Source organism: Bos indicus x Bos taurus, chromosome 29 (genome assembly GCF_003369695.1).
Source record: "Bos indicus x Bos taurus breed Angus x Brahman F1 hybrid chromosome 29, Bos_hybrid_MaternalHap_v2.0, whole genome shotgun sequence".
NCBI lineage: Eukaryota > Metazoa > Chordata > Mammalia > Artiodactyla > Bovidae > Bos > Bos indicus x Bos taurus.
In genome coordinates this window covers 39,481,626-39,502,882 of record NC_040104.1, presented here as the reverse complement: position 1 = coordinate 39,502,882, position 21,257 = coordinate 39,481,626, and the positions used below count along the sequence as shown (strand labels likewise).

At 40.9% G+C, this 21,257-nt stretch overlaps 1 protein-coding gene across 15 annotated transcripts in view; it reads left to right on the top strand.

The window, feature by feature from the left end:
* Positions 1-21,257, top strand: part of DLG2 (discs large MAGUK scaffold protein 2) — a 2,318,993-nt gene that overhangs the window by 1,746,809 nt on the left and 550,927 nt on the right. For 13 of the 15 annotated variants that reach the window (XM_027532387.1, XM_027532386.1, XM_027532389.1 and 10 more), the window contains one exon: positions 10,542-10,697. The exons of the other annotated variants lie outside the window; for them this stretch is intronic. In XM_027532387.1, coding sequence (XP_027388188.1) covers positions 10,542-10,697 — 156 coding nt within the window. The remainder of the gene's footprint in view (positions 1-10,541; positions 10,698-21,257) is intronic. 15 annotated transcript variants of the gene reach the window in all.

The following is a 21,257-nucleotide window of genomic DNA, read 5'->3' as shown; positions in this document are numbered from 1 at the left end:
CTTTACGCTTCCTTATCCAAATCCTTGGCTCAAAGAACAATGTACTATGTGTAAAGAACAGTATGTAATGTACTACATGTAACAAAGAGAATATATTTTAAGATTTGAAAAGCTTTTTCTCCAAGTTATGTCAGGCAATATTCTAGATGTTTAGGCCTCCAAGCCCTCAGCCATCCAACTGCCATTATTAATGTAGCTTGGGTATATGTACTGCTAATGGCTGAGCTGGTAAAGAATTCGCCTGCAGTGCAGGAGACACAGGAGACGCGGGTTTGATCCCCAGGGTTGGGAAGATCCCCTGGAGGAGGAAAATGGCAACCCACTCCAGTATTCTTGTCTGAAAAATTCCCCGGACAGAGGAGCCTGGCGAGCTACAGTCAAAAGTGTCTCAGAGTCAGACACGACTGAGCAACTAAGCCTGCAAGCGTGCCTGCTGATGTAGGGCATGGGTCTGGGTATTTCTTGCCCACTTTGGGCAGCCAGGGAAGGCCATAGTAGGATAAGGGGTGGAAAATCTGAATGGCTTACAGATTTATCCATACCAGTCTGTATGACAGAGAGATTTTATTGTCAGAGTTATACAAATATTTAACCCAAATCTTTCTTCCTGCAATTTTAGGCTCTTCCCATTTAGCTCTAGTTCAGGAAGAGAGAATTAAAAGCACTAATCACATTTTCTGTTACAGCTCTATTCCTTTTCCATGACAGTGCTTCATTCATACCTTCCTACACTCAGGAAAGTTATGGGGAAACAAAGATAAATGAGATTTGGTGCTGATCTTCAGTGAGCTAATAGTCAAGAGAAGAAAAGAGCCCAGTGCACCAAATATGACAGTGTAATGAGGTGAGAACTCTGCCCGAGATAGTCTGAAGGATTGGAGAGCAGTGCATTTAATCGAGACATGGAAAACTTGATTAAATGAGTCACTCTTCCTGTAACTCTGAGAAGTGAGTCATATTCCTTTGACCTTGTATCTTCTGGTGCAACACAGATGAGCATTTACAATCACCATCACTGTCATTATCATCATTATATCTACCTTGGCTCTAAGTACAGGCCTGGGAGTTAGGGTGAGACAAGTAAAAGTTACAGATCAAGTGCAAAATAAGGAGGTGCTCAAAGATGCAGTAATTAAGATAATAATATTTTAATACAGTATTTCAGAGAATAAAAGTAATGCAAAAGAATCCATAGGGAACAAAATTTTAAAGATCAGCATGGTATTAGTCTCAGGTGGCTACGGGATTACATGAAGGTCCAAGCATTTGTCTTTTATCCTTGAGCAGCCTAGTCTAGCTGAGGTGTTCTGAAAAGGACACTAATAGCAAAGCTACCTGTTTAATTTTCACTCGTTTGATTGCCAGCAAAAGATGTGACTTAAGCTTCAGTAAGAAAATACGGTGGGAGGTGATAGTTGATTTTCACTATACAGCAAATGGCACATGAAATCTACAGAGAAATTCAGTAGCATGAGCCCAGTAGTCCCCTTAAAGAATGGACCCAAACAGTTACTTTGGGTTTAAGAAACTACTAGATACTTTTGAGACAAAATTTGGTAGAGCTTTGCTCTGGTGCTCTGTAATAGATAGACACAGCTATAGCTACCCTCTACATGCCTGCATCTTTCCCTTCTGCTACCAGTTTACAACTTCTTTTTCTCCCCCTTTATTCACATTCCACAGAATCCAATTGGCCTTGACTTTTTTGAGCACTACCATGCAAGCCATGGTTGCAGAGTTGGGGGGTCCAACCCTGGTCCAAGCAGTTTGGCTAGGGAGGAGAGTAAGTTGGGTTGGACTCATGTGGGGCAAATGGGCAAGGGCGATTACAGGCAGGGTTGTTATTGTTCAGTTGCTAAGTTGTGTCCGATTCTTTGAAACCCCATAAACTGCAGCACACCAGGCTTCCCTGTCCTTCACTGTCTCCCAGAATTTGCTCAACTCATGTCCACTGAGTCAGTGATGCCATCTAACCATCTCATCTCTGCCACCATTCTCCTCCTGCCCTCAGTCTTTCCCAGCATCAGGGTCTTTTCCAGTGAGTCAGCTCTTCACATCAGGTGACCAAAGTATTGGAGCTTCAGCTTCAGCATTGGTCCTTACAATGAATATTCAGGGTTGACCGCCTTTTGGATTGACTGATTTGGTCTCCTTGCAGCCCAAGGAACTCTCAAGAGCCTTCTCCTGCACCACAGTTCGAAACCATCAATTCTTCAGCGCTCAGCCTTCGTTATGGTCCAGCTCTCATGTGCCTAGGTGACTACCGGAAGGTGGTTTTCCTTAAAATAAGGTTGAGTGAAGCACCTCCCTCTAATATACTAGCATTGTGGATGAGCAATTAAAACTGCCCCCAGAAAGCAGAACAAATAGCAAGTGCTAATGGTGTCCAGAGAAACGAAAGATCACCACAGGCTGGGGTGTACTAATTATATGCTATAAGAGCCTGCAATTATAAACCCATAGATATGCAAATAAATGCTGATGGCTCAGCACTGCAGAGTACAAAGCCATTTATCCACGGCCCCTGATAAGTGGACAGCAAGATAAATGATTTGTTTATAAATTCTCTTAGAGATTATGCTAATGTCTCTAACTGCGTTTCCCCCCCTTCTGGGGACATCAGCAGAATGAAGAGAGCCTGTAGGTACCTTGGATTGCATTTCCGTATTCATTACCTTCTGACCTAGGAGGTTTGCAGTGGGATGAAGAGGCCCTTTCAGTTGTGTCTGGCTGATTCATACTGCCCAGAGTCATTTCCCCAGGGCACTTCTTTCCTGCATATATTGGAAGTGACGATAACATCTGTTCCTGCCACCCAGATCCCAGTGTCAGCTCATAAATTGGCATTTCTTGTCTGTCTGGCAGAGAGGTCATAGAGAATATAACTGCAGGGAAATAGCAGGAATGCTGACTGCTGGCATTAAGCCTTGTGGAGCTCAGAGCTGTGAAGCCTTTGAGGGGCCCCAGCTTCTGAGGTGAGTCTCACAGGAAGTGAGGGCAGGCGTTGCCGTAGCCAGATTTGCACATACACGAGCCCGTCCCTCTGAGAGCTGATGAGCTGTGCATACCAAGTACTTAAAGCTGTCAGTTTCTGAGAACACTGGAGTTTCTGTCCTTCTGTATTACCTGTAATTAATGATGATCTGAAAATCTGAAACCTAGTCAGGCAATTCAGAATAACTTAGGGCTTCTTGAAAGAGTTGGAAGTCTTTTTCTCATTGAGTCTTTTCTCTCAATGGAGAATGGTTAAAAAAAAAAAGCTATATAAATATAGCTTTTTTTTTAACCATTCTCTATCCATTCATTCAAAGAGCCATTCTGTATGTTCAGATGGTAACTTTCATAGAAGGATATTAGTGGATGTTTTACTGTGGCTTATGTAGCATATAACACGAACTAGCAGACAGAAATCTTCAAATGTGAACTGCATTTTTATGTCATTTGAAAGGAGATTCTCTCTGATATTTTTAATTTAGTTATTTGGTTGCAAGAGGACATTGTCAGTATTTCAAGAAGTCTTTGTCAAGTCTGTCGAGGGTTTTTGTTATGTTTTGGGGTTTTTTTGTTTTTTTATCTACCCATCTTCTGAGAAATCAAGGCTTCGCGCAATCAAGAAAAGAAAAGAAACTGGGTTTAATATGTCTACTCTTATCCCAATCCAGGGACTGAACCCGGGTCTTCTCCATTGCAGGCAGATTCTTTACTGTCTGAGCCACCATGGGCTTCCCATTCTTTACCCAGTGACTGTATAAAATAATATTTTTAAAAATAGAAAAGGAATGAAAGCCTGCAACATCAGTAGGAGTATCTCTTTTAATTGACTTTGATAAAACTTTGAATCAAGAATAGTTAAGCTTAAGCAAGGAATCAATTCACTATGAAACAATTCTGGAAGTGACTTTAGAAAATCTAAGACATTTAAGGCTGCCCCAAATGCCAAATCTTCTAAAAATGTGAGCTGTGAAATAATATTATGTTCCTGAAATGGTTCCCAAAAATATAGGGAAAAGAATCATGAGTTCGGCACTGAACAATGTATCGGGCCTCATGTTTTTGGTCTTAATTTTATTATAGAGGTCAGATAGTAAAATATTTTCCATTACTTAGTTGAGTACAATACAGGTACGATTTGTTTTCCTTAAGGTATATATGTATTAAACAGGTTTAATTCTCATAATTTGTCTCCAAATGTAGTGCTACTAAGGTTAAAAAAAAAAACTAGAAGAAAATTGGTAACATCATTTTCTTGGTCTATGGAGACAATATTAGACTGAGAAAATTGAATAAGCTCTCTAGGCAGAAAGTACAATATTACTGAAATGACATCACCATGAAAATGTTTTATGGCCTGAAAAAAGTCATTGATTCCTTTTTTCTTAGGCCCTGTGCTTGCAGTTTAGATTAGCTACCATTTTATGTATGTATTTTTTTTAAAAATAAAGATGCAGTGAATTCTCTAAACAACCATGGGTTCTAAATTATATAGTCAGAAAATAGCATTCTTTAAGTTTTTCTGTGTATAAAGAAAGTGTTATTTGGACTGCTGACAGAGTTAAATGTATTAGTACCTTATGGTAAGTCCTATTTATAGTTATTTCTTTGTATTAGATAATCAGCCTTTTATTTTGTAGGAGTATATTTGTTAATGGCTTCCCTGGTGGCTCAGTGGTAAAGAATCCACCTGCCAGTGTAGGAGATGTGGGTTTGATCCCTGGATCAGGAAGATCCCCTGGAGGAGGAAATGGCAACCCACTCCAGTGTTCCTGCTGGAAAATCCCATGGACAGAGGGGCCTAGCGGGCTGCAGTCCATGGGGTCGCAAAGAGTCAGACACGATTTAGCAACTAAACAACAAACAAATATCCATTAATATTAGGTACTATTTATATAATAAAAGAATTGTTTTTGTTCAATCGCTCAGTCATGTCCAATTCTTTGCAACCCCATGGACTGCAGCATGCCAGGCTTCTCTCTCCTTCACCATCTCCTGAAGTTTGCTTAAACTCATGTCCATTGAGTCAGTGATGTCATCCAACCATCTCATTCTCTGTCATCCCCTTCTCCTCTTGCCTTCAGTTCTTTCCCAGCATCAGGATCTTTTCCAATGAGTCAGCTCTTCATATCAGGTGGCCAAAGTATTTAAGCTTCAGCATCAGTCCTTCCAAAGAATATTCAGGACTGATTTCTTTTAGGATGGACTGGATTGATCTTCTTGCAGTCCAAGGAACTCTCAAGTCCTGTCCAACACCACAGTTTGAAAGCACCTATTCTTCAGTGCCTAGCATTCCTTATGGTCCAAATAGCATAAATAAGATATTAATGGTTTATTTTTACACACAAAAATCTCCAGGAATAGGTAGTCCAGAGGTGGTATACTATCCTTCTACATCACCAGTGACACAGCTCTACCAGTATGCTCTACTATCTGAATTGTGTACCTTCATCCTCAAGGCTGCTTCATGGGCCAAGAAGACTGCTGAAGCTCCAGCAACTGTATCTGGATTCCAGGTCAGCAGAGGGAGGACGAGGGAAAGAGTAAAACTGCAGGGGTCTCAGCTAAGTCAGCTTCCCTTTAAGCAGCCATATCATAAATCCCAGAGCCACATCTACCTACAAAACTGAGAAATAAAAATCTTTATTACAGGAAAAGTGATGAATGAAAGTTTTGGTTTCCATTAATGAGAAAAAAGGGTTAAGAAATAGGTAAAATGAATGTTTGGGAAGCAACCCAGCCATCTCTGCCACAGTAGCGCTGTTTCAAGGTGGAAAAATTGAAGAATAAAAGCAGGTCCTCTTGTGATAACCTACCCAGAATGATTCCCATAGAGCTCATACCTGTCTCTTCATTTCTTATTTAATTCATATTTATGCAGCCTATTTAATACAACACTTTTCCCAAGCTGAATTTTTGTGCAGAGAGCACATTTAGGTACAAATAAGACTGTGATCTCCCAAGGTGACTTTGTCTAATAAGAATCATGCATCTTTCTGTCTCTAAAACCATGGGAAATATATGTTAATCTTCGTAAAGCTGATTATGTCAAGAAAGCAAAAGCAACTCTCTGTGTCCAAATTATGAACAATATTCAATCTGACTGTTTTAAAAGCTGTATTTCAATGGCTAGTTGAAAGTGTGTCTTCTTTTACATAACTTCCCACTGTGTGAATCACGTGTGTGTGTGTGCTTAGTTTCTATCCACTCTTTGCCACCCTGTGGACTGGTAGCCCACCAGACTCCTCTGTCCGTGGGATTCTCCAGGCAAGAATACTGGAGTGGGCTGCAATTCCACCTCTAGGAAATCCACTGGACCCCGTGACTGAACCCACATGTTCTGTCTCCTGCACTGGCAGGCAGATTCTTTACTACTGAGTCACCTAAGAAGCCCGTGAATTACTTACATAAACTGATAAAAAAAAAAAAAAAAACTTGATTCACATTGTATGGCAGAAGCCAACACAATATTATAAAGCAATTATCTTCCAATTAAAAATAAAGTTTTGAAAAAGTATTTATCAGTGAATTATCTGTAAAAACTGATAAATATACTTTTAAAAATTTATTTTTAATTGGAGGATAATTGCTTTATAATATTGTGTTGGCTTATGCCATTGGTTTATGCCATACAACAGTGTGAATCAGCCGTAAGTATACATATGTCCCTCCCCTTGAACCTCCCACTCACCCCATTCCACCCCATAGATTATCCCAGAGTACCACATTGAGCTCCCTTTGTTATACAGCAACTTCCTATTACTATCTATTTTATATATGGGCAATGCCAAAGAATGCTTAAACTGCCGCACAGTTGCACTCATCTCACACGCTAGCAAAGTAATGCTCAAAGCATAGTAAGTCTCCAAGGTAGGCTTCAACAGTACATAAACCCAGTACTTAAAGATGTTCAAGCTGGCTTCAGAAAAGGCAGAGGAACCACAGATCAAATTGCCAACATCCGTTGGATTATCAAAAAAGCAAGAGAGTTCCAGAAAAACATCTATTTCTGTTTTATTGACTATGCCAAAGCCTTTGACTGTGTGGATCATAATAAACTATGGAAAATTCTGAAAGAGATGGGAATACCAGACCACCTGACCTGCCTCCTGAGAAATCTGTATGCAGGTCAGGAAGCAACGGTTAGAACTGGACATGGAACAACAGACTGGTTCCAAATAGGAAAAGGAGTACGTCAAGGCTGTATATTGTCACCCTGCTTATTTAACTTATATGCAGAGTACATCATGAGAAATGCTGGGCTGGAGGAAGCACAAGCTGGAATCAAGATTGCCGGGAGAAATATCAATTACCTCAGATATGCAGATGACACCACCCTTATGGCAGAAAGTGAAGAACTAAAGAGCCTCTTGATGAAAGTCAAAGAGGAGAGTGAAAAAGTTGGCTTAAAACTCAACATTCAGAAAACTAAGATCATGGCCTCTGGTCCCATCACTTCATGGCAAATAGATGGGGAAACAGTGGAAACAGAAAGAGACTTTATTTTTCTGGGCTCCAAAATCACTGCAGATGGTGACTGCAGCCATGAAATTAGAAGACGCTTGCTCCTTGGAAGAAAAGTTATGACCAACCTAGACAGCATATTATAAAGCAGAGATGTTACTTTGCCAACAAAGGTCTGTCTAGTCAGAGCTATGGTTTTTCCAGTAGTCATGTATGCATGTGAGAGTTGGACTATAAAGAAAGCTGAGCACTGAAGAATTGATGCTTTTGAACTGTGGTGTTGGAGAAGACTCTTGAGAGTCCCTTGGACTGAAAGGAGATCCAACCAGTCCATCCTAAAGGAAACCAGTCCTGAATGTTCATTGGAAGTAGATGCTAAAGCTGTAACTCCAATACTTGGGCCACCTGATGCAAAGAACTGTCTCATTTGAACAGACCCTGATGCTGGCAAAGATTGAAGGTGGGAGGAGAAGGGGACAACAGAGAATGAGGTTGTTGGATGGCATCACCAACTCAATGGACGTGAGTTTGAGTAAACTCCGGGAGTTGGTGATGGGCAGGGAGGCCTGGTGTGCTGCAGTCCATGGGGTCGCAGAGTCGGAGATGACTGAGCGACTGAGCTGAGCTTATATTTGCTGGTGTATGTGTTTCAATGCTAGTCTCTCAATTTGTCTCCCTCTCCTTCCCTTGCTGTGTCCAAAGTCTGTTCTCTATGTCTGTGTCTCTATTCCTGCCCCGCAAATAGGTTCATCAGTACTGTTTTACTAGCAGCACTATTTACAATGGCTGGGACATGGAAGCAATCTAGATGCCCATCATCAGATGAATGGATAAAGAGGTTGTGGTACATATATACAGTGGAATATTTCTTAGCCATAAAAAGGAATGCATTGGAGTCAGTTCTAGTGAGGTGGATGAACCTAGAGCCTGTTATACAGAGTGAATAAGTCAGAAAGAAAAAAACAAATATCATATGAAAAAAAAAAAAGAACAGTTTTTAAGAATCATTTGCAGTTGCCTCTTTTAAGTGCTGTATTTACCAGTATAAATTATGTATATGTTTAAATTGATAAACAGAAATTTATGAATTTACTGGATTTTTCTTAAAACAGAGCCGTTGTCTTCTCGAAGGGTAGATTCCCTAATAAATCTGGCTCTTTTATTTTAAAAACTTTTAATTCTTCTTGTAAATGTTACAGCCACTGGGATAGAACCAGCCGACTCCACTGCAAAGTACTTCGTTTTCCCACTGAGGTCATTATTCCATAGAACAGATAGGCCTCTGGAGTCCTCCTCAGCCCTTCTACTGTGTTGCACAAAATAAACACTCCAAGGAACTGCCTTCTGTGTCATGGAAAGCTTTGTGTTGAAAAAGAATCCAGGTCTCTAGACATTGTCTACGCTGACATCACATGATTGGCCACAGCAATATTATAAATTAGGTAGTTCATTTGTAATTCTTGGTTTACCCTCTTTTCTTCCCTGTTCTCCATTCTCAGTCTGCACTGACTGAGCGCCTGTTATACAGGAGGAGCCACACTGAGGGCTGGAGCTTCAGAACCACGGACCGTGCCGTCACTGAGTTCACTTCCTGTGCCTCTGCTCAGGCTCATGACCGCCACTTGCTGCCTCCAGTGTCTTGTGGCCCCAGGAGGTGCAATTTGCGCCCCCTGGGTGTGACTCTGGGCATGGCCCAGTTTCCTGACTTGCTCCTTAACATTCCCAGCTAAGGCTACACTTCTGGGTCCATGACCCTGACCGCTCATAGTCCTTTCATTTCAATACCCATCTTTTCATTCTTACATAATGGAAAGATATTGAAAGTACTTTCAGACCATGTACTTAAAAAATGGAGAAGAGAGTTGTGAAACTTTTTTTTAATATGGATCCAGAAGCTATAGAAAATTTTATCTGATCATAATATGCATGTTTGTCAATAACAGCTATAAAAAATATTGCTATTTTAGATAATGTTTCAGTATCCCTAGATGAATTCACTTAATAGAAATGTTACTAAAATCTTCCTTGTGGAAAACTCTCTGAAGTCAACTCTAGGGGGCAGGGAGCACACTATGAATAAATATATGGAGGAACCTATTAGATTCTTAGGTAAAACCAACCACCCCCCACAAATCACCAAGCAAGAATTTTGCAGTATGAATATAGGAAGTTGTATTCATTTATTCATTCATACATGCGGTCAACATATAGTTATAGAGTATGTATTATGTGCCACACTGTACTGTAAGTGGTTAAAAAAATAAATGTAGTCTCTCTTCTCATAGAATTTATCGTATAGTGAGAGTGACAATAAAAATTAAAGAAAATATTAAAAAGGTTATTTTATGCTGAGAAAAGATTATTATAAAATATGAATGAAAGTGAAAGTGAAGTCCCTCAGTCGTGTCCGACTCTTTGCGACCCCGTGGACTGTAGCCCACCAAGCTCCTCCGTCCATGGATAAAATATGAATAGGTGCTATGAAAAATTTCAAGGTGTCCTGGCCAATGTGGCCAGAGAAAGTCTATGTCAAGTTCACATTCCAGTGTAAGAAGGAACCGTGTCAGAGGATCCCAAATTTTGGTCTTTCAGACAGGCTTATCTAAAAAGATACGACATTTAAAGGTTGATTATGACTCTGTTGGGATTCCCAGGAGGTTCAGTAGTAAAGAATCTGCCTGCCAGTGCAGGAGACGTGGGTTCGATCTCTGGGTCAGGAAGATTCCCTGGAGTAGGAAGAAATGGCAGCCCACTGCAGTACTTTTGCCTGGAAAATTCCATGGAGAGAGGAGCCTGACGGGCTACAGTCCGTAGGGTCCCAGGGTCGAGCATGACTGAGCACGCATGCATGTCTCTTTCTGTGACTCTACTGAGGTATCTGACACGTGACTTTTAGTCATGCCACATGTCCGCCAAAGTTGTGATTTCTAACCCGGGGACCTGTTTGTGAAGAGCCTCTTAACTCAGGGCTCGTGAAACCCGTGGCGTTGTTCAGGGCATTTGCTGTCACCTATGGTAAGATGCTGCTCGCAGCCCGTCGTTCAGTCTGAGTGCTAACCCTGCGTCTCTTTCTCTTGTGTCACCAGGCCTCCGGAACCCGTTTACAGCACTGTGAACAAACTGTGTGATAAGCCTGCTTCTCCCAGGCACTATTCCCCTGTTGAGTGTGACAAAAGCTTCCTTCTCTCAGCTCCCTACCCCCACTACCACCTAGGCCTGCTCCCCGACTCTGAGATGACCAGGTACTGCATGCGCTTTCTCACTTCATCTTCTCCGGTTGCATGTGCTTCCACAAGGACGAACGGGTAGAATCCGCCTCTGCCCGCTGCTCTGCACCCTACAGCTTCCTCAGGGTGGAGAGCCGTTCTGCTCCCATGGGGCAGGGGGAGACATGGAGAGCATTGATCTCCTAGTGTGATCACAGAGCCCTTACATGTGATCACATGATGCTCCAAATGTTCTCGGTCCCCATGCATTGTTAATAAGGCATTAATTATATTTTTCCCAAAGAATTCATTTTGGAATTTAATTAGCACCCTTTCCCTCATACAAAAGGTTCAAAGAGAACTGCGTTCTTGATTAGTACATTTTAAATAGTAATGCTCTGCTCCATGCATCACATTGACTAAGAAGTTGATACTATTATTGCCGTTTCTTATTTTAACTAAATTATTAAATTAATGTCATCATTTAACTGACTCCTTTACATATTAACTCATCCAAAACTACAGAGCTAGTCGGTACTAACTAACCACAAAGAACATAATCTTCACCTCTACAGTATAATGCAAGGTGTTTATATCTGTTGTCTTACTTAATAACTGCCATTTTATGTAAGAAAACTAAAGTCAGAGCAGCTAAGGCAATTCCCTCAATAAATGTGGGTTTCAGATTTGATCATAGAATGTTTTGAGTTTTTCTACAAAAATTTGTAAATTGTTCTAAGTCTAAAGGTTAGACATAATTCTACATTATAATTCTAAAGCATATGTATAACAAGCAATAAACTCCTATCTTCCTGTAGCAGCCAGTCAGCGACAGAAAGAAAAAGAGAATACAGTGTTTCACTAGATAGTTCCAATTTAGTATAAAATGGGAGGATCTCAATTGTAATATTTCTACAGGGAATGTGGTGCTTGTGTTGTTATGTTTTCTGACAGAATATTTTCACATGGCTTCATAATATTATTAGGACAGAGAAAACATAGATTTTTTTGAGTGATTCGTAGTGAATAAGATCTCCTTAGAACATCATCTCTGTTCTTGGAGATTTTCAAAGAATAAGTTTAGAAGTCAATGATTTGCCTCTTGAGGGGAGTTAAATACCAAATTTTAAATTATATCTTAACATTTCTAGAAATAAACGAGAAACATATTTTTGGCTACGGTAGGGCATTCTCATTAATTTGCAACAAGCAAAGCCTAACAGCTTTGCTCTTTGAAAAAATTCTTTATAAAAATTAATTAAATCCTCCAATATGTTTAACAAATCATAAATCTATTTCTTGTTACAGTGAACTATATGATTTTGAAACTAAGAGGGCAAAGTCGCCATACGGAAGTGAGGAGGCAGGCTACAATGATGACTTTCTAGTAATTATGCATCTATAAATAGTCAGCTACCTTAAGGCAGCTAACGTTTATTGAGCTCTTCCTCTGAGCCAGGAGTGTTGTTAAGCAAGCACTTCTGGTGCATTATTTCTGCTAACCCTGACAGTCACCTTATGATGTAGATGCTATCATTATCTTTGCTTTACAAGTAAGAAAATCGAGGCTTGAGAGGGTACCTGACATGCCCACGATCACCCTCCACTGAGTGGCCGGGCTGGGATTCACATCCAAACAGCCATTAGCACCTGCACTCCCATAGGCATGGTGGCAGAGACATCTTTGCTTGCTGGCCAAATCCACCCATTTCTCTTTGTCTTTCCTATCTCTATTTTTATCCTGCCTTCTCATCTCCCTTCTTCTAGCTCAGTGTCAATGAATCTTTTTTACTTTTTAACCCATGTTCTTTTTATGAACTCAAGAGTCACATTCCTTGCCTTCCCCTGGGGGTTTTGACACATCCCTTCGTAAAAACTCACCAGTAAGTAGATGACAGTCCACCTTTGTGTAGACCCACCAGAAATGATTCTACTCCATTCACTTTCTGTAATCTGCATCATGAAAACCATATGGGATTTTTCCCAAATTAAAAGAAAAATTACTATAATGTTGAATATGTGTTTTTCATATTACATACCCTCAGCAGTCCTGACCCCCACAAGCCCCAACCGCCACCCTCTATCTTCCCCTTGGAAATTCTATTTTCTATTTATTATCATTCTGTCCCCTTCTTTTTCCCTCTTCTTTCCTTTTTCATATTTTTTCTTATTTACTTGTAGAAAAAAATAACACACACATATCCATTTCAGTAGTATTGTCCACATACACAGATACTGAAATTCTTAGCCCCTTCCACATTCTACAGTTCAGTAAATGGCACATTACATTTACTCCGTTGCCCAAGCCAAAACTTGAAAATCATGCTGCACACTTTGTTTTCCCTCACACCCATCATCCAATCCACCTTAAATACATGTTGATCCTACCTCTAAAATATATCTCAAATGTATTGATTCTCCTTTACTTCTCTTTCCACCACTTTAATCCAAGCCTCCGTCACCTATAACAGTCCCCTAATAGGTCTCACTCCTTCCACTATTGTCCTCCTGTTTTATTCTCAATACAGCCAAAGTGATCTGTTAAAAATACAGATCAGTGCGCACTCTCACCTTTGCATTAAGATAAAATGCAAAGTCATTAGCATAGCATCCAGGCCGTGCATGATCTACCTCTGCCTGCCTCTTAGACATCTCATGTCACTGCTCCCTTTGCTGACCACAATGCTCACACCAGCCTTCTTTTTCTTTACGAAATGCACTAAATCTCTTCCCATCTCAAGTGCTTCACACATGCTCTTTCCTCAAATCAAAAAGCTCTTTTTACACTTTGCCTGATGAACTGCTGGTCATCTTAGGTCTAAGTTTAACTTGTACTTCGGCAGAGAAGCTCCTTGAAAGAGAAAATCAGGTCCCCTGCTATAGTCTCTCTCTCTCTTTTCCCATTTGACTCAAGCAATTTATAGATGTACATGTGATTTTTAAACCAAATGGCTCTCTCACATTCTGGGCTGCAAGGTCAATGAGTGAAACGGCATCTATTTGTTCACTGCTATATCCCTAACACTTAGCCCAGTCTGGCACAGCAGGAGCTCAGAGTTATCGAGTGCCTAAGTACGTGTGGAAATAAGATCTACTGATAAGCAAACAGATACCTATCTCAGGAACAGGTCGTGACTCAAGCTGTGCTTTACCTAGTTTTTAGGAGGGGTATAAAATACCCCCATCAATGAACGAATCTGTGCGTGGAAATAAGTAACAGTGGACTAGAACTCGTTTTGCGTCCTTCACTTTCTCCTTCAGTTTTCTTAATGGTCACTGTCTATACTATAGATTGATTCGGTAGTTCTCAGTTCTTCATGAAGACTGGGCAGTTCCTTTCAGAGATTACTTGCTTTCTCTCCAGTGGGAAATACTGAGCAGATGTTTCTTGAAATACAGCCAGTAATTCTGGGGACAAGTTCAAAAATTCTAGTTCCATTTATGACACCCTCCCTTGCTTTTTCCATTGTGACCTTGAAAAACTTAGAGAACATCAAAGGTAGGCAAGAACTTAGACAAGCCCATAGCCAACAAGAGCTTAAATAGACAAGCACTTAGCCAACTCTGTTAATGATGAAGATCCCAAATCCATTGTCTTCATCAACAATGGACTCTTACTTCTACTCATGGTTAAGTAAAAATATTTAGGGATCTTTTGCCTTAAAAGAATATTATAAGAAAATATCTGTCAATTCATCCAACCAAATTTTGTCAAGCATTGACAAAGAGCAAAATGTTATACTAAAGGCAACTTTTTACAAAGGTGTAAATTGAAAAGGCCAACCAGAAATGTTGAAGCAATGCCTCATCTTTAAGTTGCAGTATGTGTTAATGTATACTTTTCAGGGCATTTGAGAATTTCCCACAGGGTATTTCAGAAGTATGCCCACATTGATGATTGTAGTTATAGTCTTAGACGGCAGTGAAAGCTACTTCTGTGAAAGTTAGCCTGTGAAGCACCTTCCCCTGTGCACCAGTTCATCTCTGATCAACATTTGGAAGAATGGAGGCAAGTCAGCAAAAATAAGGAGTCAGGCATCTGTATTCTCTGCCTTTTGAATACCCAAGTTCTCAGCTCTTTGAACTAGCAAATATCCAGGGATGAATTAATTGTATACACAATTTACTGCCATAGCATCATCTCAAAGAAAAGAGAAAAATTGTAAGTTTTCCGTAGCAAAGCACTTTAAATTACTTGGCAAAGCGTCAGCTCCTAAGGCTGCAGATTATGTTTAGACTAATTGACTTTTCAGACCCTGCAAAAGCAAGAAATGGAAAGAGCCTGGAATCAGACTAAAATTTGAAGCTCTATGAAAAACAAACGGTGTTTCTGTGAGGCTCTTGCTTATCCAAGAGGCTCTTGGTTTTTTAAAGAAAAAAGATATCTTTTTCTTTAAAAAAAAAAAAATGTGGTTTTTGATGTTGTAATTGGTTTTTCTTCTTGGAGAGAATGTTAAGTGATTCAGCTTTTAATGTTCCTGGGGCAAGGAATATCATGTGCTTGCCTGTTTTCTCAACATATTGACATGTTTTCATTTGTCTTTTTACATAGATGGTCCTAATTATTGTTATACTGTAATTGATAAACAGAGGTTGAGATAAACCAGATGAAGTCTAGCTAAAATATGTTGGCAGATTTTGGATAGGAAACATCTCTGAAGCATCTTGTGTTCATAAAACATCAACTCCTTGAAGAGCATATTTTCATGGAACTTCTTTTAGGTCACCAGGTATTTCCCTAGATGCTAGGGGTTCAGGGGTGAATAAGACCATGTAAATGAAGAATTCATTGCTGTGCTTTGTGAGGTTCCTTTGCTAAAGGCCCCTGCTTTCTCCAGTGTACTTAATCTCTAGGTAACTAAAAACAGGCAATTAGAAGAGATACCAAAGGGAGGACTCATGCTCTGAGGTTGTCCCTTCTGTGGAGATGTGAACACACACACACACACACACACACATACACACACACACACAGAGGAATGTTCCCCACTCATACCTTGTTTAATCAAGTTCTAGTATTTATAAGAACCATTCTTCATAGGAAACTTAACCTTATCTCTCAGGTCCACGAGGCTGTTACAAGACTTCAGCCATAAGCCAAAGTTATGGTGGCCTATCTTTGACAACCATCCATGCCTTATAAAATTTTAGAAAATCTATTAACATTTTACCTGTCTCAAAGCCTATAAGTTCAAAATCAAATATAACTTCTAAGCATAATAACATTATAATAAAAGTACAGGTGAGTTTCTAAGGCTAAACGGAGGAAGTATCATCTACCTCTGCCTTTGCTTTCCTTCAAGTTTTCCCAAAGACGCTTAGTTCATCAGTCAGATGAGGGAAGAAATGTGTTCCACGTCAAAAGCACAGGGTTAAGCCTCGTGATAATTAGCTCAGTATCTATTTATACCTCTCCATCTCCATAGCTGCAGTTTAGTTCTTCATAATTTCAACCTTATTTGATATGCAAACTAGTCTCCCTTCAAACTCTTCTCACACAGCAGAGGGATCTTTCTAAAAACACAAACTGGAGCTTCCCCGGTGGCTCAGTGGTAAATAATCCACCAGCCAATGCAGGAGACATAGGTTCGATCCCTAGTCCGGGAAGATCCCGCATGTCACAGGGCAACTAAGCCCATGAGCCACAACTATTGGGCGCACTCTGGGACAGCCAGCAGCTCTGTCACTGGGTCATTAAGTGGGTCATCGGGTCATCGAGTGAGTGATAAAGTTGGAGGCACGGGCAGCTGCGGCTCATAGAGGGTGTTACGTGCCAAGCCGAGGATTTGGGTCCCTGTCCTGTAAGCAGTGTGGAGTTGTTGAGGAGTTTTAATGCTGAATAAAAACATAATTCCATTTGCATTTTTTAAATTAATTTTTTTTATTTTTTTGGCTGTGCGGGGTCTTCCTTGCTACAAGGGCTTTTCTCTAGTCACGATGAGTGGGGGCTGCTCTCTAGCTGTGGTGCACTGGCTTCTCATTACAGGAGCTTCTCTTGTTTTCAAGTCCAGGCTCTAGGGCGCAGGCTTCAGTGGTTTTGATTCCTGGGCTCTAGAGCACAGGCCCAATAGTTGTGTGCATGGGCTTAGTTGCTCTGTGACATGTGTGATCTTCCCGGACTAGGGATCAAACCTATGTCTCCTGCATTGGCTGCATTATTTACCACCGAGACACTGGGGAAGCTCCAGTTTGTGTTTTTAGAAAGATCCCTCTGCTGTGTGAGAAGAGTTTGAAGGGAGACTAGTTTGTATATCAAATAAGGTTGAAATTATGAAGAACTAAACTGAAGCTATGGAGTTGGAGAGATATAGATAGATATTTAACTAATTATCAGATAGGCTAGATGGTGAAGTGAAGTGAAGTCGCTCAGTCGTGTCTGACTCTTTGCAACCCCATGGACTGTAACCTGCCAGGCTCCTCTGTCCATGGGATTCTCCAGGCAAGAATACTGGAGTGGGTTACCATTTCCTTCTCCAGGGGATCTTCCCAACCCAGAGATCAAACCCAGGTCTCCCGCATTGGAGGCAGACGCTTTAACCTCTGAGCCACCAGGGAAGCCCAGGCTAGATGGTACTTAGTGACAGATTTAAGAGGAAGAATTTTCTAGCTTTGAGTATCTACTAGGTAGTGTTTGCATCACTTCTTCTTGGAGACAGGGGACACTCTTGTCCTCAATTTCATTGTTCAGTCACTCAGTCATGTCCAGCTTTGTGACCCTGTGGACTGTAGCACACCAAGCTTCCCTCTTCTTCACCATCTCCTAGAATTTGCTCAAACTCATGTCCATTGAGTCAATGATACCATCCAACCATCTCATCCTCTGTCATCCCCTTCTCCTCCTGCCTTCAATCTTTCCCAGCATCAGGGTCTTTTCCAATGAGTTGACTCTTTGCATTAGGTACCCAAAGTATTGGAGATTCAGCTTCCAAAGAATATTCAGGGTTGATTTCCTTTAGGATGGACTGGTTTGATCTCCTTGCAGTCCAAGGGACTTTCAAAGGTCTTCTCCAGCACCATAATTTGAAAGCATCAATTCTTTGATGCTCAGCCTTCTTTATAGTCCAGCTCTCACATCCATACATGACTACTGGAAAAACCATAGCTTTGACTATACAGACCTTTGTCCTCAAAAATTTGAAGCTCTGTAGAAGGAAAATTAATGGAAGGAAAGGGAGGCAGAGTAGAGGGAAGGTGTCTTCCTCGAGATGAAGGCAACCAATGTCATAGAGGAGCCAAGGACTGTGTCCAGACTGTCTAGGTTTGAGGCCTTCCTTTGACCTTTCATTCACCAGAAAAGGGGAAAATAATCATATCTGGGCTGTGCTCCTCTTAGGATTGTTGTGAGGATCCAGGGAAGTGGAGAAAATGAATCTTTATCTAGGCACCACATACATTAGTCATTATTGTTTTCACGTGCTTATTCTATTGTAAAGCCTTGAGCTCATGTATATTTATTTTTAGTGTTATAACAAATCAGGTGAATATTTATCAGCACAGGTATATGCCCAGATGCCATAAGAAAGCTGTGGATGTTCATTTCTTTTATCATTCTTAAGGGCAGCATCCTCCTTGTTACCACTGGCAAAGTCATATGTTTCCCCCTTTATTATTACATTTATAGTTATCCCCGTAAAAGATGGCATATTTCTGAAGTACACGTGTGCATGCTAAATGACTTCAGTCATGTCCAGCTCTTTGTGACCCTATGGACTGTAGCTGGTCAGGCTCCTCTGTCCATGGGATTCTCCAGGCATGAATACTAGAATAGGTTGCCATGCCTTCCTCCATGGGATTGAACCCACATCTCTTACGTCTCCAGCATTGGCAGGCAGGTTCTTTACCATTAGCACCACCTGGGAGCCCCGTGTGTGGCCTCATATATGTTTTTTAGGCTACTTACGTAGCAGTATTTCTAGCCCATGTGTACCTTTTTAGGAATGTAGACAAAATGATAGCTACTCTGGAGCACAGATTAGTAGCCAGACACTTTCCATATGTATAAATACTTGATTCTAAGTATCCCAACAACTTTGCAGAGGGTGGGTTTTGATGTAGTAAAGGGGAGAGCCAGGACTCCAGTGGGGGCTTTCCCACAGCAGACAGGCTTCTGCTCTCGGGAGCCGTAATCCTTCTCATTCACTGTGGCTCGTCACTCAGTCCCCCACATCTTATATCCACGCTGCCGCAAATCTGTGGCTCCTGAAAGCAAATTTGAGCTTTGTTCACATGATGTAATCTGGGAAATGCACCCTTAAAAGAAGAAAGAAGATGCTTAACAAATCATTGACCTCTTTTGCCTTCTTTAAAAGGCTGATATAATCTGAAAGAATTCTTAATTTCATTTTTAATTAAAACCAGGAGAGGAAACCCTCTGGGCATGGCTCTTAAGGCCCGATTCCTTCTCGCGTTTATGCAGCAGCTTCCCCTTCAAAGGCCTTCGCTGCTTTTTTGAAGTAGAGTGATCACCAAGCCCAATTTGAATTAAGGACACTAAAGAGAAATTAACTGACTCCCGCAAAGTCACAGAGGTGGCTCTTGCCACATTCCGTTTTATAGCCTCTTTTCTGTGCAGGGATTCTCACTGAAAGAAACCCGCTTGCTTTGAAATTAATGAATTTTCTATATAGACCCTTTAAAAATTTTGTTAACTTTTTATTTTATGTTGGAGTATGGCCGATTAGCAATGCTGTGACAGTTTCAGGCGGACAGCAAAGGCGGACTCGGCCGTACATATACATGTATCCATTCTTACCCAAACTCGCCTCCCATCCAGTCTGCCACATAACACTGAGCAGTTCCCTTTGCTGTACAGTAGGGCCTTGCTGGTTATCTGTTTTAAATATAGCGGTGTGTACCTGTATATTCATGCGTGCATGCTCAGTCACTTCAGTTGTGTCCAGCTCTTTGTGACCCTGTGGATTCCTTGCAACACCAGGCATCCCTGTCCATGAGATTCTCCAGACAAGAATACTGGAGTGGGTTGCTGTGCCCTCCTCCAGGGGATCTTCCTGACCCAGGGATCAAACCCAGGTCTCCTGCACTGCAGGCGGATTCTTTACCACTAAGTCACAGGGGAAGCCCATACATATATATAGACCCTTAAAAAAAATACCATTTATTGTTGCCCTTCACTTTCTTCTTAGAGATCTAGGAGATGTTCTTTCATTAAGAATTCAAGAATTTGGGGGCACATTTAAAATCGCATCATGTAGTGTGAAGGAGGGAAGAAGGCAGGCTGCTCACTTTGTTCCTAAACTCTCATTTACTCTTTGCAATAACCCTGGCAGGTCCAGAGAGGGAGTCTCAGGGGAGCTTGGAAATGAACTCAGATTGGTCTTATTCCAAAATTCCTGTCTTGAGACATTCAAATAACTCTCTGTGATGCAACAATCTAAATTTAATTGACTAGCTGTTTTTAAAAAGCCAGATTATTTACCTACCTGAGCTGTTATGAGTATTTTCCCTCGGTTTTAGTATATTTTTTTTTTTGTTGGGGGAGCAGTATTTGTTTTTACTTTAGTAAACCAGTGTGTTATTGGAAGCCATAAGAAACTGAAAGATAAGCTTAATTTCAAAAGCAATTCTTTGCGGAGGCAAAGTAGCTGTGAGAAAACGCTATGGAAAATCACTATAGCAACAAATTATAGAAACTCAGAAAGAATGAAGACAGTGACATCGAACCATAACACCCACAGCACAGATACAAATTTAAACCACTGATGTGTGTTGAGTGCTTTTATGTACATGGTACTGTTCCAAACTTTTATAGGTACTAACTCATTTTATCCTCATGACAATCTCTGGGGTAGATACGACTATTCTAATTTTGCAGAAAAGCTCTGATACATCTTTTACAAATGGAAACAATGGGATGAGATTGTTAAAACGGAGTATACCAGGACTTGGAATATTAATTTCATTAGAGCAAGGGTTTTGTTGTTTTATTTACTGTCGTATTTCCTGTCCTGACATGTGGTCCTGATAGTTATACTGATGATGATAGTGATGAAGGAGAAGAAGAAATCATTCGCTATTGTTTACATAATCTTATTGGCTGCCAGGCTGCACTTTATACAAATTAGCTCCTTAATTTCCACCGCGGTCCAAGAAGATATGTGCTTTTATTACTCTCCCCATTTTGCAAGCGAAGAAACTGAAGTCTGAAGAGATTAAGTGACCTATCTAAGGTCACTCAGGATTAGGACAGGATTTGAATCTGGCAGGCTGCTACCAGAATCGGTCCTTTCACATGCGCTCAATAAATATTTATTGAATGTTATTCTCATCAGACGTCAACACTTAAGTATTAAATTCTGAGGGGAAAAAATATGCATCATTTGATCATAGTCAGATTTCAATAGATAGATAATAAATATATGGTTAAGAGTCTATCAGATCAGTCGCTCAGTCGTGTCCGACTCTTTGCGACCCCATGAATCGCAGCACGCCAGGCCTCCCTGTCCATCACCAACTCCCGGAGTTCACTCAGACTCACGTCCGTCGAGTCAGTGATGCCATCCAGCCATCTCATCCTCTGTCGTCCCCTTCTCCTCCTGCCCCCCTACAATAAAAGTGTTAGCTGCCTCCACCACTGCC